Source organism: Diabrotica virgifera, chromosome 6 (assembly GCF_917563875.1).
Source record: "Diabrotica virgifera virgifera chromosome 6, PGI_DIABVI_V3a".
Lineage (NCBI taxonomy): Eukaryota > Metazoa > Arthropoda > Insecta > Coleoptera > Chrysomelidae > Diabrotica > Diabrotica virgifera.
Genome location: NC_065448.1, coordinates 142,579,462 through 142,594,931, shown reverse-complemented (window position 1 = coordinate 142,594,931; position 15,470 = coordinate 142,579,462). Strand labels below are relative to the sequence as shown.

At 32.0% G+C, this 15,470-nt stretch overlaps 1 protein-coding gene across 1 annotated transcript in view; it reads right to left on the bottom strand.

The window, feature by feature from the left end:
• LOC114333681 (transcription elongation regulator 1) overlaps nt 1-15,470 on the bottom strand; it is a 139,034-nt gene that overhangs the window by 81,812 nt on the left and 41,752 nt on the right. Inside the window, exons 6-8 of the mRNA XM_028283622.2 lie at nt 12,212-12,388; nt 1,810-2,062; nt 1,495-1,757 (exon numbers count right to left, since the gene is read on the bottom strand). Of these exons, the coding sequence (XP_028139423.1) occupies nt 1,495-1,757; nt 1,810-2,062; nt 12,212-12,388 (693 nt within the window). The remainder of the gene's footprint in view (nt 1-1,494; nt 1,758-1,809; nt 2,063-12,211; nt 12,389-15,470) is intronic.

Sequence of the window (15,470 nt, the reverse complement as noted above, 5' to 3'; positions counted from 1 at the left end):
TCCTAACTTGAAATATTGTTTTCTTTTTTATGACAATTTCTTTATTGTTTTTTTGCACATAAAACCAGACCTTTTACTAATGAAAAAATAAACGTTTATTTGACGTTTCCGTTATCAAAACTGAATGTCACTTTGACAAAACTAGAATTCAATCTAATTTGTGTTAAAACAAGCTCGTATGTCGGTACTAATTTCATACTATATTCGGTCTCTCTCTGTTAACAGAACAACCTCATACTGTTCTTTTCGCACGAATTATGCGGCTATATGCAATTTTCAGATTACCACGCCTGTATTTGTATGCTTAGAATGAAACGAGTTTGTGCACATTGAACACAACAGCGAGCACAGCAAAGAAAACTATTCCACAGAGTTTTTGAATTCATTGGAATTGCCTGAACTCCCACCTCACAACTTACAATAAAAAATAGGATCTGTTATCATTATGCTGCGTAACATTAATCAACCTCGACTGTGCAATGTATCGACACTGACTATTCAAAAACTAACGCATGTCATTGGGGCAACAATCATTAAAGGGAAATTGTCATCATTGTATATGTACGCACTTAAAAAAAAAGACCAAAAATATTATTTATCAAAAAGTATTAAGTGATTAATGGCCGGTTTCACCAACGACAATTTGTAGTTTATTCTATAAGTAAAGTTATTCGACCAATAAACTGACATTTCTCCATTTTACTCACGTCAAATAAGACTTATTTTATTTATCAAATAAATATTTACTTTTCGAATAAATTGGCAAGTTAATCTCGCTGTAAATATCTATAAGAAAGTAAGTTCGTCAGTTTAACTTTAAATTATCAAAATTATAAAGGTAAAAGGTAAAGTTTTCAATCCTAATAGCAACATTATTAATATTAAAAAATATTAAAAATATTACTAAAAAATTTTTAAATTGAAGATTATTGGTCCATTTCCCTGGTAACACCTCTAAGGCTTGTAAAATTTGCAGAGACATGGGTAAACAATGCAAAAATAGACACTACAATAAATGCAGCGGAGATGAAGCAGCTGAGAAAAATAGCAGGAAAAACGAAACTGGACAGACTAAGAAATGAAGATATTAGACAAAGACTGAAACAGGAATAGATAATAACAAAGATCCAAAAAAGAAAATTAAAATGGTATGGACACATTAACAGAATGGACCAGGGAAGACTACCAAAGCAGGTGATGGAATCAAAAAGATATGGTAAAAGAAGGAAAGGGAGGCCAATGAAAAGATGGATCGATCAGATTATAGAAATTGCGACAGGAAAAAAGAAAAACACATCAACAAATGAAAGAGTTAGCAAAGGACCGCAACAAATGGAAGATATGGTTAGAGGATGAATAAAACCTCCGACGCCCCTGTCGGTCGCTTAGCCGAACTGAGCCGATTCAATGCGCGCCTCCTTGTGGTATGACATTCACCGGGTCAGCTAGTATAACCAACAAACATTACATATAAACAAAAAAATGTCAACTTACTTATTGTTACGGGACTGACTTCCTCAAGTTTAGGTTTTTTGGATGGAATTTCTTCCTCACTTTCACTATCCTCAGATGCATGTTTTTTGGCAGGCGATTTAGTTACCTCAGGTTTATTGGCAGTGGAAAGTACGTCCGGTTGTGTTGCGACCATTTTATCCACATCAGTTCTTTTGATTAACTCTTCAGGACGTTCCCAAACTGATATCCTCGAAGAAGGATTATAGAAAAACACTCTACCATCTCCAGTCCATACAACACACCTAAAAATAACAATTTGAGAATTCGAAACTACAGTATAACAGAAAAACTTACCAGGGTGTACCTGGTACAGGGGTACTGGAAATAGGCCTCGATTTATCAGCAGCTTTAGCTTCTTTGGCTTTCTCATCCTCCTCTTTCTTCCTTTTGATCTCCTCCTGTAGTTTCTTGATCTTCTCCTCGTTCCCCTTATCCTGTTCTTCTTTAGTCAACGCACCATTTGGTGTACTTAGTGTCTTACCTGTTTCTCCTGCAGTCTCTCCAGCTGGCTTTGTAGAAATTCCCTGGGCAGCAGCAAGCTTCGCAGCTAAAAAGATAATGAATTGCAAATATTTTTATATATGGGTGTGGTAAACAATTTTACCACTCAATAAAATTTCATATACTCTACAGTTTGTGGTTTCAATGAAAACTTGATGCTTTACAATAAATGTACTTTAGCCATAACCGAAATTCCTACAAAATGTAAGATTGTTTAATGAGAAGACATACAATATGGATGAGACAGTTAATTTCATATACAGTATGGTGCAAATGTTTGGAATAAATTCGTTATTTCGTAAGCAGGCAGGTTAAAGGAAAAATCCCCAAACAGGTCGATTTTTATTTTAAAATTAAGATTTTTTGGCATATATATCATACTACAACTGACGTCATCCTTGTGAGCGTGATGACCTAATCGATGATTTTTTAAATGAGATTAGGGGTCGTTTACTAGCTCATTTGAAAGGTTATTCAAATTTCTATAAACAGTAATATAAACATTAGTAGGTATAATTATTTATAGAGTGTCCAAAAAAGATTTTTTTGAATTAAATTAATTGACACAAAAAGAAGAATTTATGTAATTTATTTAATTCAAAACACATTTGACTGCTGTCAGGAAATATTAAAAAATGTTAATTTGATAAACATTGTTTTTCGCTTAAATTAAATGAACAAACTGCCAAGAGGCAGGTGGGTGGCAACTTAAACATTAAACTTAAGCCAAAAACAATGTTTATTTGCAATACAGCAAACCCTGGGGTAGAATCAGAAAAAACAGAAAAACAAAATATGGTGAAAGCTACTATTCACCATGCTGAGAAAAATTATGAATAAAAGAAGTATCAGAAGATGTATATCCGGCTGAGAAATTTGAGAAATGGTTTGGATGTAGTATAGGTAAGTCACCACTTTAGAACAGATGTTTAGCGTGTCAAGTCGAAATAGCCCGGATGATAGCCAACCTTCGTAGCGAAGACGGTACCTGGATAAGAAGAGAGATACGAAATTTATGGTTTAGCAATATTGTGAAATAGCGTCATACCTCTAGTCCAAGTAATGAAGCTTAAAATAGGACAAAACCTCGCAATTTTTACAGATTACATAGATTTGCTTGAAAATTTGAGAATAACTAGTGGATAGTCCAAGGATCAAAATCTATATCATGCCGAAAGCCGCTTTTACCATGGTGGTGGTTGCCACCCCATCTCGGGTGTGGACATTTTTTATTATATTTTAATCGCAAAAGTTGGTAAAAACGTTCATTCTAAGCAAAAAACGTTCTATACATTTTTTTGATAAAATTGATAGTTTTCGATTTATTCGCTATCGAAAGTGTTAGTTTTATATCGAAAAAATCAAAGTTTTTAATAAGTTATCTGCTAATAACTCCAAAAGTTTTCGTTTTATCAAAACAACTTTACTTAACAAAAATGTACCTTTTGAAAAAATAAAGAAAACAGTTTTTTTTTTAATTTTCTTTAACACCAATAGTAATTGAGCTATACTTTATTATATGTTGGCTCTTCTTCGTCAAATGCTTTTTTTTTTTTTCGTGGAATTTATGGCTTTGGTGAGGACCAATTAGCCAGACTATGTTAGATTGTATAAATAGTTTGTGTAAATTGTTTCATAGTATCAAACTTGAGCATGATGTATTCATTTGTTTTGTTAGTAATATGTAGCATTAATAAAGTGTAAGGTGTTTAATTTTTTTTTTCCTTCCGCGCTAGAGCATCAACCCGGTTCAACGCCGCGGAGGTTTTAGCCCTCTTTGTGTGTTTTTATTTTTTTTTTCTTTTTTTTTGTTTTTTTTTGTTTTTTTTTTGTTTTTTTTTTGTTTTTTTTTTGTTTTTTTTTTTGTTTTTTTTTTTTTTTTTTGTTTTTTTTTAATTGGTTATTTTTTTTTTTACTTGGTTTATTTTTTTTATTATTTTTTTTTTTTTTGTATTCACCTTTTTTTTTCCTTTAATGCTTTACATTTAGTTTGTTTTGCAGAATTGCTTACAAAATTGGTTAGTAATTTTACAATTTTAGTTTACAGTTTATGATGTGTTGATGAAGTACATAAAGTATATTATTATTTCCTGAAAAAATAATACAATTTAGGTCTATTGGAAGGTTTATCTTGTAGTGAATTAAGTTTTTATATAGATTATTAATGTTTACAATATTTATTGGACATTCAAGTAAAACATGTACCAATGTACCCATTTTACCACAACTACACAGTGGATCGTCTGTAATTTTTATTTTGTGTTTATAATAAGGTGTTAGTGCATGGTTTGCACGTATTCGATTTATTGTGGCGACAAAGTTTCTGTTTGGTATTTTGTGAAACCATGGTTTTCTGGGGATCCTTGGCTGGTGTTTACAAAAGATTGTTCCAGTTTTTGATGCACTGTATAGGTTTTGCCACATCTCATTTATTTTGTTCCTTTGATTTAAGAATAAATCGGACGGGGGTAGTTTAAGATTTAGTTCTTCTCCTGATGTTGGAGCTGTTTTTGCTAAGGCATCCACCATTTCATTACCTGTTATGCCTGCGTGTCCCTTTACCCATAGATATATGACGACTTTATTCTTGATGTGTACCTCATTATGTAAATACAGGATTTTTGCTTCAATATGATTAACTGATCTATTTATTTTAACATTTTTAAGTTTATCTACTGCACTTTTGCTGTCCGTACATATTATAAATTTGTCGTGGTTAGAGCCGAGTACGTATTTCATAGCTTGCACTATTGCTGTTAGTTCTGCAGTGTATATGGAAGCTTCCTTTGGTAAAATAAATTTTTTGTCAGTATTTTCCTCAAAATGGTAGAAGGCACAACTGGTATATTCTTTTGACTTTGATAAATCAGTGAATATAGAATCATAGTTTGGCCAGTATTTGTTTTTTGTTTCGTTGAACTTTGTTTGATTGATACTTGCTACTTCTTCACTTTCAAAATAGTAGGTTCTAATTTCACGTGAAAAAATTTGTTCAGTTGAGTAAATTAAAACTGGAGGGAGTTGGTTGGAATAGAGTATATCTGTAATGTCAGCTATTTCTGAGAAAGATTCTACTATGAGGGGGGTTTTCTTGAAGTGCCAGTATCTATGGGTCAAAACTTGAACTGTTAGTGACTGTACACTATTGAGGTAAGAAGTTTTTTTTGAAATGGTTTTTATCATGAATTTTCTGCTCAATAGTTGTCTTCTTAGTTTAAGAGGAGGTTCCACGGCTTCAGCTTGTATAATGTTTATGGGCGTTGACTTAAGATATCCCAGGCAAACTCTTAAGCATTTATTTTGTTGTATCTCGATTTTATTTAGATGTGTATCTGCTGCTGTTCCATAGAGTTGACTTCCATAATCCATTATTGATCGTACCATTGTTTTGTAGAATAGTAAAGCCGTATTTGGGTCTGCTCCCCACTTTGCTCTACAAAACGCTCTTAGGATATTTATAGAATTACTTGTTTTTTTGATAATTTGGTGGATACAGTCCTTCCATAATAGTTTTCTATCTAGATGCAGACCAAGATATTTTACAGAGTTACTAATACAGAGTTTATATTTTCCTATTGTTAGTTGTCTTTGATAGTTATTTCTGTTTCTAGAGAAAATACATATATTGGTTTTGGACTCGGATATGGAAAGTCCCATGTTGTCTAGGTATTTTTGGATTTTTATAAATTCAGTGTTTGGATTTTTATAAATTCAGTGTTGATATTTTCTATACATTTGTCCTCTGATTTGCTACTGGTGTAAATAACAACATCATCAGCGTATTGAATGATTTTAGACTTTTGTGATATAACATTTTCTATATCCATTGTGTACAGGCTGTAGAGGATTGGGCTCAGGATACTACCTTGTGGTAATCCAGATCTACATATTCTTGATTCCGAAATTTCTTGATTTATCTTTAAGGAAACTGATCGATTAGAGTAAGCTGATTTTATGAAGTTGGCAAAGGAGGTTGGTAGACCAATATTGATGAGCTTCTCTTCTAGTATATTTATTTGAACATTATCATATGCTGAAGTTATATCCAAAAATGTGGCCAAAGTGCTGTATTTGTGTGTGAATCCTAGATAGATGTCATTTACTAGTATCGTTAGGGGTTCCAAGGGAGATCTTCCCTTTCTAAAAGCATATTGTGAGTCAGGTAATATTTTTTCATTTTCTAGCCAATATTCAAGCCTGTTCTTTATCATTCTTTCCATGGTTTTAAATATACACGATGATAAAGCTATGGGTCTATATGAATCTGCATTTCCATTCTGTTTTCCAGGTTTTTTGATAGGTACTATGATGTATTCTTTCCACATCGGTGGAAAAGGAATCCTATTTATCCAAATCGAATTGAACAATTCCAACAGGGCTTTCTTATGGTCTAAGGGCATTTTATGCAACATATTATATGAAATGTTATCCGCCCCGGGAGATTTATTATTTGTTGATTTAATGCAATGATCGAGTTCCCATAATTGAAATAACGATTGTAGGAAAGAAGTGTTCCTATTTACAGTAGCTATTTGTTGAGTAATGTTGTTTTCGACCCATGGAGGTGAGATTTTTGTGTGGAATTCGCTTATCCAGTCTTCTTTGGGGTCCATTAGGGGTTTATTCGCTTGTTTTCGGTTTTTATATCGGTTTACTTTGTTCCACACTTCTTTAATTGGTGTATTTTGATTTAGATTTTGGCAGTAATTTATCCAACTTTTTTTCTTAGTTTCTTTAAAAGTTTTTTTAGCTACTGCATCAAGTCTTTTATATTCTGTTAGATTATTAAGATTTGGAGCCTGTGTGTAGGTTAAGAAAGCTTGTTTTCTTGCTTTAGCAGCTATGTTACAGGTTTCGTTCCACCAGTCCTTTGAGCAATGATTTCTATTTTGTGCGTTTGATTTTCGTAACGGAATTGCTTTGTCGGCAGCTTTGTTAATATTGTCGATAATGCCCATTAGTGATGATTTTGGTTCTGTTGCTTCAAGGGTAGCGGTGTATACATCCCAATTAGCAGCCTTGAGTCTCCATATATTATGTTTTGTCTGTTTAATTTGCGCAGGTGGGATATTCCTTCCAAATTGTATGTGTATTGGTAAGTGATTAGAGCCATAAGGTTCTTCTAAAGTACACCACGTAATTAGTTGTGTCAGATCCTGTGTACAGAGGGTCAAGTCTACAGCTGACTTCTTATTGTTTGCTAATGTAGGTGATCCGTCGTTTATAATTACTAGGTTGCATTGTTCGATAGCTTCCAAAAGAATCTTGCCATAGATATCGTCATATCCATCGTTCCATGCCAAACTATGTGCGTTAAAGTCGCCCCCAATTATGAATGGTTTTGGAATTTGTTCCAAAAAGTTAATCCACTGTTGTAATGATATTCTAGTTCTCGGTTTAAGGTATACTGAAACAAAGTAAATTTTTTTATGTATATATGGAAAATTTACCGAGATACAAGTATGCTCAAAGTTGATTGTAGTTGGAATTGAGACTTCTTGGTATATTAAGTCTGATTTTAATAAAATGGCAGAGCCGCCGTACCCGTCGTCCCGGTCACAGCGAATATTGTTGAAGCCTTTAAAATTATAGTATTTTTCTGCTTTAAACCATGTTTCCGATAGAAGTGCAACGGAGTAGTTGCCCCTATCTAGTAGATATTCTAAGTTATTTTTATTAGAAACTGCCGAACGGCAGTTCCATTGAAGGATATTTATTGCATGGTTGAGGTCTGAGAATGTGATGACGTGTTTCCATTTATAGTTAATTTGACTAAGTTTTCGAGTTCTTCCTTATTTATGTTTATACTTTTTGTTACTAAAACTTTTGAGACAATTTCTATAACTAATTCTAATATTGAATTTATCATGCTCAAGTCTGAAGGAGATGCAACTGGATTATTATTAATATTTCCCTTATAGTTAATGCTGTCTAATATTCCTCCCGTAGGTAATTGAGATCTAGGGGAAGATATAATTTCATTATGCAAAATTAATGTTGGATCTGGACTATTTGGTCTCTGTCTTTTGAATGTTCGGGAATTTGTATTATTTGAATTATTATTGTAGAATATATTATTAGTTGACATTTTGTTAATTGGATTTGATGGGAATTGGGTGGGTGTATAATTATTGGGATTTAATGGAGGGAAAGTTTTGAGGCAGGAGAGGTTTGTAGTTTGTTCCGTATTTATGGATGTTACTTTTGCATAGGAGTTTCTGGGGAACTGTTTGTTTGCGTCTTGATAACTAATATTATTGGAAGACATAGCGTCTTTAATAAGTTTTTGACGCTGAAATTCTTGACACGCGCTTAAATTTGTAGTAAAATGATCCCCCGAACAGTTAAAACATTTTGGAGTGAGATCGGTCTTTTTACAATCTTTTGAGTTGTGGGATTCTTGACATTTATCGCACCTAGCCTTGCTCTTACACTGCCCACCTGTATGTCCAAATCGAAGACAATTAAAGCATAATAGCACCTTTTGTTTGTATGGTTCGACTTCCTTTAGTACCTTGTTGATTGTTATATATTTTGGTAGCACTTGTGACTTAAAACTAACTACGCATGTTTTTGTTGGAATGTATTGAGTACCGTTTTCATCTACTTGTCTTCGATTTAATCTTGTGACTTGAAGGACTTCAAATTTACAGTGTAAATCGTACATTTTTATTCTGTTTTTAACATACTCTACTGAAAATTCTGTGGAAATATCTTTTATTACGCCCTGTCTAACTAAAAGAAACTTAGGAATGTATATGTCTAGATTATTTTTTATAAATATTGCTTCATTTTTTTTTAGATATGATATAGTTAGCCGATTTATAATCTTTAAATTTTATACGTATTTTATTTCTTCCTACTGCGTCAATGCTTACAATTTTTTCATCAATTTCTTTAAAATTTGTGATAATAATGTCACCTATCCTTAACGCGTTTAATCTGCCTTTAAAATCGGGTGAATTATTTTCTAAATACGCGTAAAAAGGTCCTAGGTCGTTTTGTCGGTAAAGAAATTCCTCCCTTTTTGTTCCTACTTCTTTGTTAATGTTATTTGTTATTGAAGTGTGTAAATTAGCAAAGTCATTATCGATAATGGGTTTATTATTAACAAGTTTTGTGGTACTTATCTGTGTAACTGGAACAAGATTTTGGAATCCTAATAGCTCCTCCTTTGAAGATGTTGCATGTTCTGTATCCATTTGGGTTTCTAAAACATTTTTATCGGGGGCGTCGCCCCCGCTAACTGCACTCATAACTTTTTAATGTTTTTATTCCGATTTCGCTTTTTTATTTGGTGTAATTAATTTACTTTTAAAGTTCACAAAATATTTATTTAAATATCTAATTTATAGACACCGGTTTTAAAAAACAAGCTTCTTTCCTACGCACGTCTGACTACCACGACGAATGGAAGCTAAGTGTCGTCAAATGCTAAATATTGTAGTTTCAAAGTCAAAAGACGGGAAAACTATGCATTTTCGAGGACAACTTGTTCAAACTAATTTAAAGTACTTGAAAATATCTATCTCCACAAATAAAAAAAAGTCTATAGCTCAAAAATTAAGTGACTTATAATGGAAAGAATGTCAGTTCCCATTTTTTCAGCGAAAAAATGATCGCAAGCAACCCCCTAATCACCACTATAATTAAAATTAGTCATTAACCTTATTTGGTCTTTTTTACTTATGTATTATTAATAGGTTCTAGAAGTTTGACCGGCTTAGAATGATTAGTTTTAAAAAAAATGGAGTTAAAAGCGAATAACGAACTTTTGTAGTTTGGAAAAAATGGTCTTTTCTTCAGAATAGCAAGATTAGCATCAGAGATACGAAAAAATGTTTTAATATCAAATTGTAGCTTATTTCATTCCCAATAACCTGATTTGCAAAAAATTTTTTCTACGGCAAAAACTGAGTGAGCTATTGACAATTAAAACTTGTAATAACATGCAAAAACCACCTTTACCAACCCTTTCAAAGTCACCTCTTTTTGCGACTGAGGATTTTAAAAAGATTTAATATTAATAGGCTTATAGGTCTTGTAAAAACCTACAAAATTATTTTTTACCAAACTTATTAAGATAAAAAATAGAAAAGTTACGGTTAAAAAATTAATATATTTTTTTGAAAAAAAAGGGAGAAATCAAATTGGAAGCATAATAATGTAAATTAGGGGTGTTTTTAGTCATTGGCCTTATTTTTTTTTTATTTATTTATGTATTATTAATATATTCTAGAAGTTTGATTGGCTTAGAATGATTAGTTTTTAAAAAACTGGAGTTAAAACGAATAACGAATTATTGCAGTTCGGTAAAAATGCCATTTTCTTCAGAATAGGAAAATTAGCATCAGAGATACGAAAAAATGTTTCAATATAAAATTGTAGGTTATTTAATTCACAAGAACTTGGTTTGAAAAAAAAAATTTTAACGGCAAAAATTGAGTGAATCGTAAATGAGTATATCGACAAACATTGATTTAATCCATACAAAACTAACACTTTTGATAGCGAATAAATCGAAAACTATTAATTTTATCAAAAAAATGTATAGAACATTTTTTGCTAAGAATGAATGTTTTTATCAACTTTTGCTGTCAAAATATAATAAAAAATTTCCACCCTCGAGATGGGGTGGCAACCACCCGCATGGTAAAAGCGCCTTTCGGAATAATATAGATTTTGATCCTTAGACTATCCACTACTTATTCTCAAATTTTCAAGCAAATCGATCCATTCTGTAAAAATGCGAGGTGAAAAGCTTTGGTTCCTGGCCTACTCGTGGAATAGTCAAGTGCAATTCTAAAATGCATATTTTAAAATTCAACTTAAGTAATGTTAATACATTTATACTAAATATACTTCTTCTTCTTCGTTTGGTATCATAGCCCTGGATGGATATTTGCCTGTCTAGCTACAGTAAAACCTCCGTTAACCGAAACCTTTTTAACCGAAACATCGTTTAACTGAAATGGCTGACAGTTTCAATAATTTCGTCAACAAAAAATAAATTAAAAAAAGCAATAAAATTAAGGAAGATCAACAGATTTAGAATGGTTTTTAACGTAATTTTCTATTTTCTTTTGCATTTTCCTTTGACAACGATGTTTTGCAGCTATACATCTCCAATACTATGTAATTTGATAGAAGAAAAATACAAAAAACAATGTTATTTTTAACCGAAATTCTTATTATCCGAAACGGCCTTCCCCCCAATTATTTCGGTTAACGGAGGTTTTACTGTATATCCTTCCATTCAGATCTCTCTTGTGCCCTTCTCCATTGTCTTATGTTCATGGTTTTCATGTTTTTGACTTTTCACAAATCTTACAATATCATAACCTTTATTTAATTCGTTAACCTTGTCCTTTCTCCTGATTCTCCATGTATCATCTTCCTCTTGCACCGGGCCATATATTTTTCTCAGTATTTTTCTCTCGAACGTACTGAGTTGAGTTTCATGTTTTTTCATCATCACCCAAGTTTCATCATCATAATCATTGGCTCTACAACCCATGGTGGGCCTTGGCCTGTTCCAGAATCAGCTTCCAAATATTTTCTTCATCTTTAGCAGTGTAGAATGAATAATCAGACTCCTATATTTCTATAAAATATGGGTTTTGGAAATATTCGTCTTCGGATTGTTCTGAGTCGCTGTTGTCATCATCACCACGGTGGGTCTTGACCTGTTCCAGGATCAGCTTCCATTCCTTCCTTATCCTTCGCCTATTTATATGAACTCTCTTGCTCCTTCGAAAGTATATGTTCCAACCGTTAGATCTTCGGGTTTTGCTACATGATTATTATTTGTGACCTTCATATACTTAGTTTTATTAGTATTAACGTGTAGCCCCCATTCTTTTTGCATGAACGATTGAACCAGGTCCGCCTTTCTTCTTGCTGTGATATCAATGACGTCTGCATACGCTAGTATTTGTACACTCCTGTTAATAATGGCCCCTCTTGTTGCTATTCCAGATTCTCTAATAGGTACCCAGGTTTCACCACATCTAAATATACTATAAAAGTTTTATAGTAATTTTAATATATTAACAGCTAACACAAACAAAATTCTAAACTACTTATTGAATTAGACAGGTTACTTAAACGAGTCTTCTCTCAAGTTGACATAAATCGCAGTTTCAGTTATTTTTGTAAGATTAAAACAACAAAAATAGTAAACATTCCAACTTACTTTCTAAATCTTTAAGTGGTTGGGGTTTTTCCCAAACAGATTCTCCTTTTTTGGCGTTGTAGTAATAAAATCTTCCATCTGGAGCCTTGTGTTCTGTCCACTCAGAAGCTTTAGCTATGATTTCCGGATCAATTTTTGACATAACAGCTGCTTCATCTATAGCCGCCAAAGCACCTCCTAGTATAAATAAAAACAATTTTTTACAGTTATTAATAATGAACATGTTTTTAAAAATATTTTGTATGTATTGTATAAGGATAAGGTATATGTAAAGGTTCCAACATTGCGGGCTTTTTCAAATAAAAGTGTCTTATAAGTATGCAAAAAAGATGGAAAAAATTGTTAACTATAGTTACTGTTCATTTAACATTGAAATGTATCATTTTAAATTCCACACATCGGAAAAGTCTAGGGATATTTTTACAAAGAGACGTAATTTCTTCTTTAATTAATTTGAATAAATAATAATCGATTTGTAGTGATTAGTAGTATTTAATATACAACAAAATTTGTTGAAATGTCAAAAACAACGACAATGCCTTTCAGAAATGTCAAAAATATCGAGAAGTACAATTAATAGTTATTTATGTACCAAGTCAGTAAAGTTACTCTTTATCGAACGAGTCTGATATTATGAACAGAGCGTTAGCGAACGAGGCGAATAACAGACGAGTTCGATAAAGAGTCTGTACTGACGTGGTGCATACAAAATTTTATCGCCAATCATAAAAAACATTAACACTTAATTAATTACATCCTAATTACACAAGAGTGTGTGTACTTGGTACGCACGTAAGACGTTATACCTCTATTATTATAATTTCAAGGAAATAAATATATTTTAAACAGTTTAATCGTATTTTTATTTAAATATTAAACCAATTTTAACACTTAAAATAAAATACCAAAAATTGAAAATAGCGTTAATAGTTACGTTATTGTTTATGAAGTGTAGCCTTCCGCAGCGCAGTTGCTTTTCCCTTGATGAATAGTAGAAAATCTAAATAAATATATTTGCTAACAAATTAGCAGTAGTAATTGCACAAGAGCTCTAAAATTCTATATTAATTTTAGAGATCGAGTGCAATTTGTTGCGATTATTTCATGAATAAAACTGTTCAAAACCAAAATCTTATTGTAATTTATTTATGCAAGTACAAATTAGTACAATTAAACACAAAGTTGTTATAAATATTGACGGTTGAAAGTCATCACTTTTATAATTTTTAAAATATTAATTGTCATTAATGTCACTGAATGTATTTTTTCGTAGCAACGAAGGGCATCTGACGTAATATACTTGACGACGGGAAATTATCAAAAATTATCAATTTAATTTAGATTTCTGTAGCTTTCTATTGGTCAGAATCTCCTATGAATGAAATAATCAGTAGTAATTGCACAAGAGCTCTAAAATTATCGAAATTTTCCCGAGTGACACTTTTGACAGATTTAATTTCACGACCCGAAGGGGAGTGAAATTATGTCAAAGTGTCTCGAGGGCAACAATTCGATAATAATTTTAGAGATCGAGTGCAATTTGCTGCGATTATTTCATGAATAAAACTGTTCAAAACCAAAATTTTATTGTAATTTATTTATGTAAGTACAACACACAGTTGTTATAAATATTTGACGGTTGAAAGTCATCACTTTTAAAACATTAATTGTCATTAATGTCACTGAATGTATTTTTTCGTAGCAACGAAGGGCATCTGACGTAATATACTTGAAGACGGAATATTATCAAAAATTATCACTTTAATTTTTATTTCTGTAGCTTTCTATTGGTCAGAATCTCCTATGAATGAAATAATCATTAATATCTGTTACCGTCCTATATATAATCGAATTAACAAAAACACCATTTCATAATATACAGGGTGTTTCATTAATAATTATCCATATAGTAACTGGAGAAACCTTAGCACAAAATACGAAGATTTAACCTAAAACACTTAAATAAAATGTGGTTCCTGACTGAGTTACAGGGTGTTTTATCTAAAAATTTAAAAACTATTTTTGCTCAGCATTTTAAAACTATTCAACGTATCCTTTTCATACTTGGCAGAAAGTGCGACTACTAGACACCCTACTAAATTATGATAAACAAATGTTTCTAGCTACTACCAGAGGCGTACGACAGGGGATGGTGAATGGTTGACCCTTCTCAAATTCTACGCCACTGGAGGAATTACTATTTTAGTGCTATTTTTAGATTCTCCAATACTTTCTACGTAAATAATATACTCTTCATTGGTAACGATAAAGTCATTCGTTTTCGAGATATTTGAAGTTAAATATGAAACGGCACAGTTATTTTGATTAATTTATATGATTCATATGATTAAAATTTAAAAATTATTTGTACCCAGTACTTTAAAACTATTTGGCGTATCCTTATCATACTTGGCAGAAAGTGTAGGTACTATGCACCCTACTAAATTAAGATAAATAAACGTTTCTAGCTACAACCAGAGGCGTACGACAGGGGATAGCGGCTGGTTGACCCTTCCCAAATTCTACGCCACTGACGAAATTGCCATTTTAAATTTGAAATTAAAAATGAAGCGACACAATACATTAATCAAAATAACCGTGTCGTTTCATTTTTAACTTCAAAGATCTCAAAAACTAATGCCTTTATCGTTACGAATGAAGAGTATATTATTTTCATAGAAAGTATTGGAGAATCCAAAAATTGAACTAAAATAGCAATTTCGCCAGTGGCGTAGAATTTGGAAAGGGTCAACCATTCACTTTCCCCCGTCGTACGCCTCTGGTAATAGCCAGAAACGTTTCTTTAACATAATTTAGTAGCTTGCACAGTACTTATACTACCTGCCAAGTATGAAAAGGATACGTCGAATAGTTTGAAAATGCTGAGCAAAAATAGTTTTTAAATTTTTAGATAAAACACCCTGTAACTCAGTAAGGAACCACATTTTATTTAAGTGTTTTACGTTAAATCTTCGTATTTTGTGCTAAGGTTTCTGCAGTTACTATATGGACAATTATTAATGAAACACCCTGTATTTGCATTAATACAAAACTTAAAAGATTTAAGAATTTTATTAATTTTTGACGAAATAAAAATTTCGTATGACAGTAATGACGATGACAGAATGCTTTTGCATGATGGCCGATTTCGATGTTTAATCGATAGTTGTTCAAGTAATCAATGTTGAATAAGTACTTAATTACTAAATCTGTAAAGTTTCAATTTATGTTTTATGAATATAATTGCAAAATACTAAAT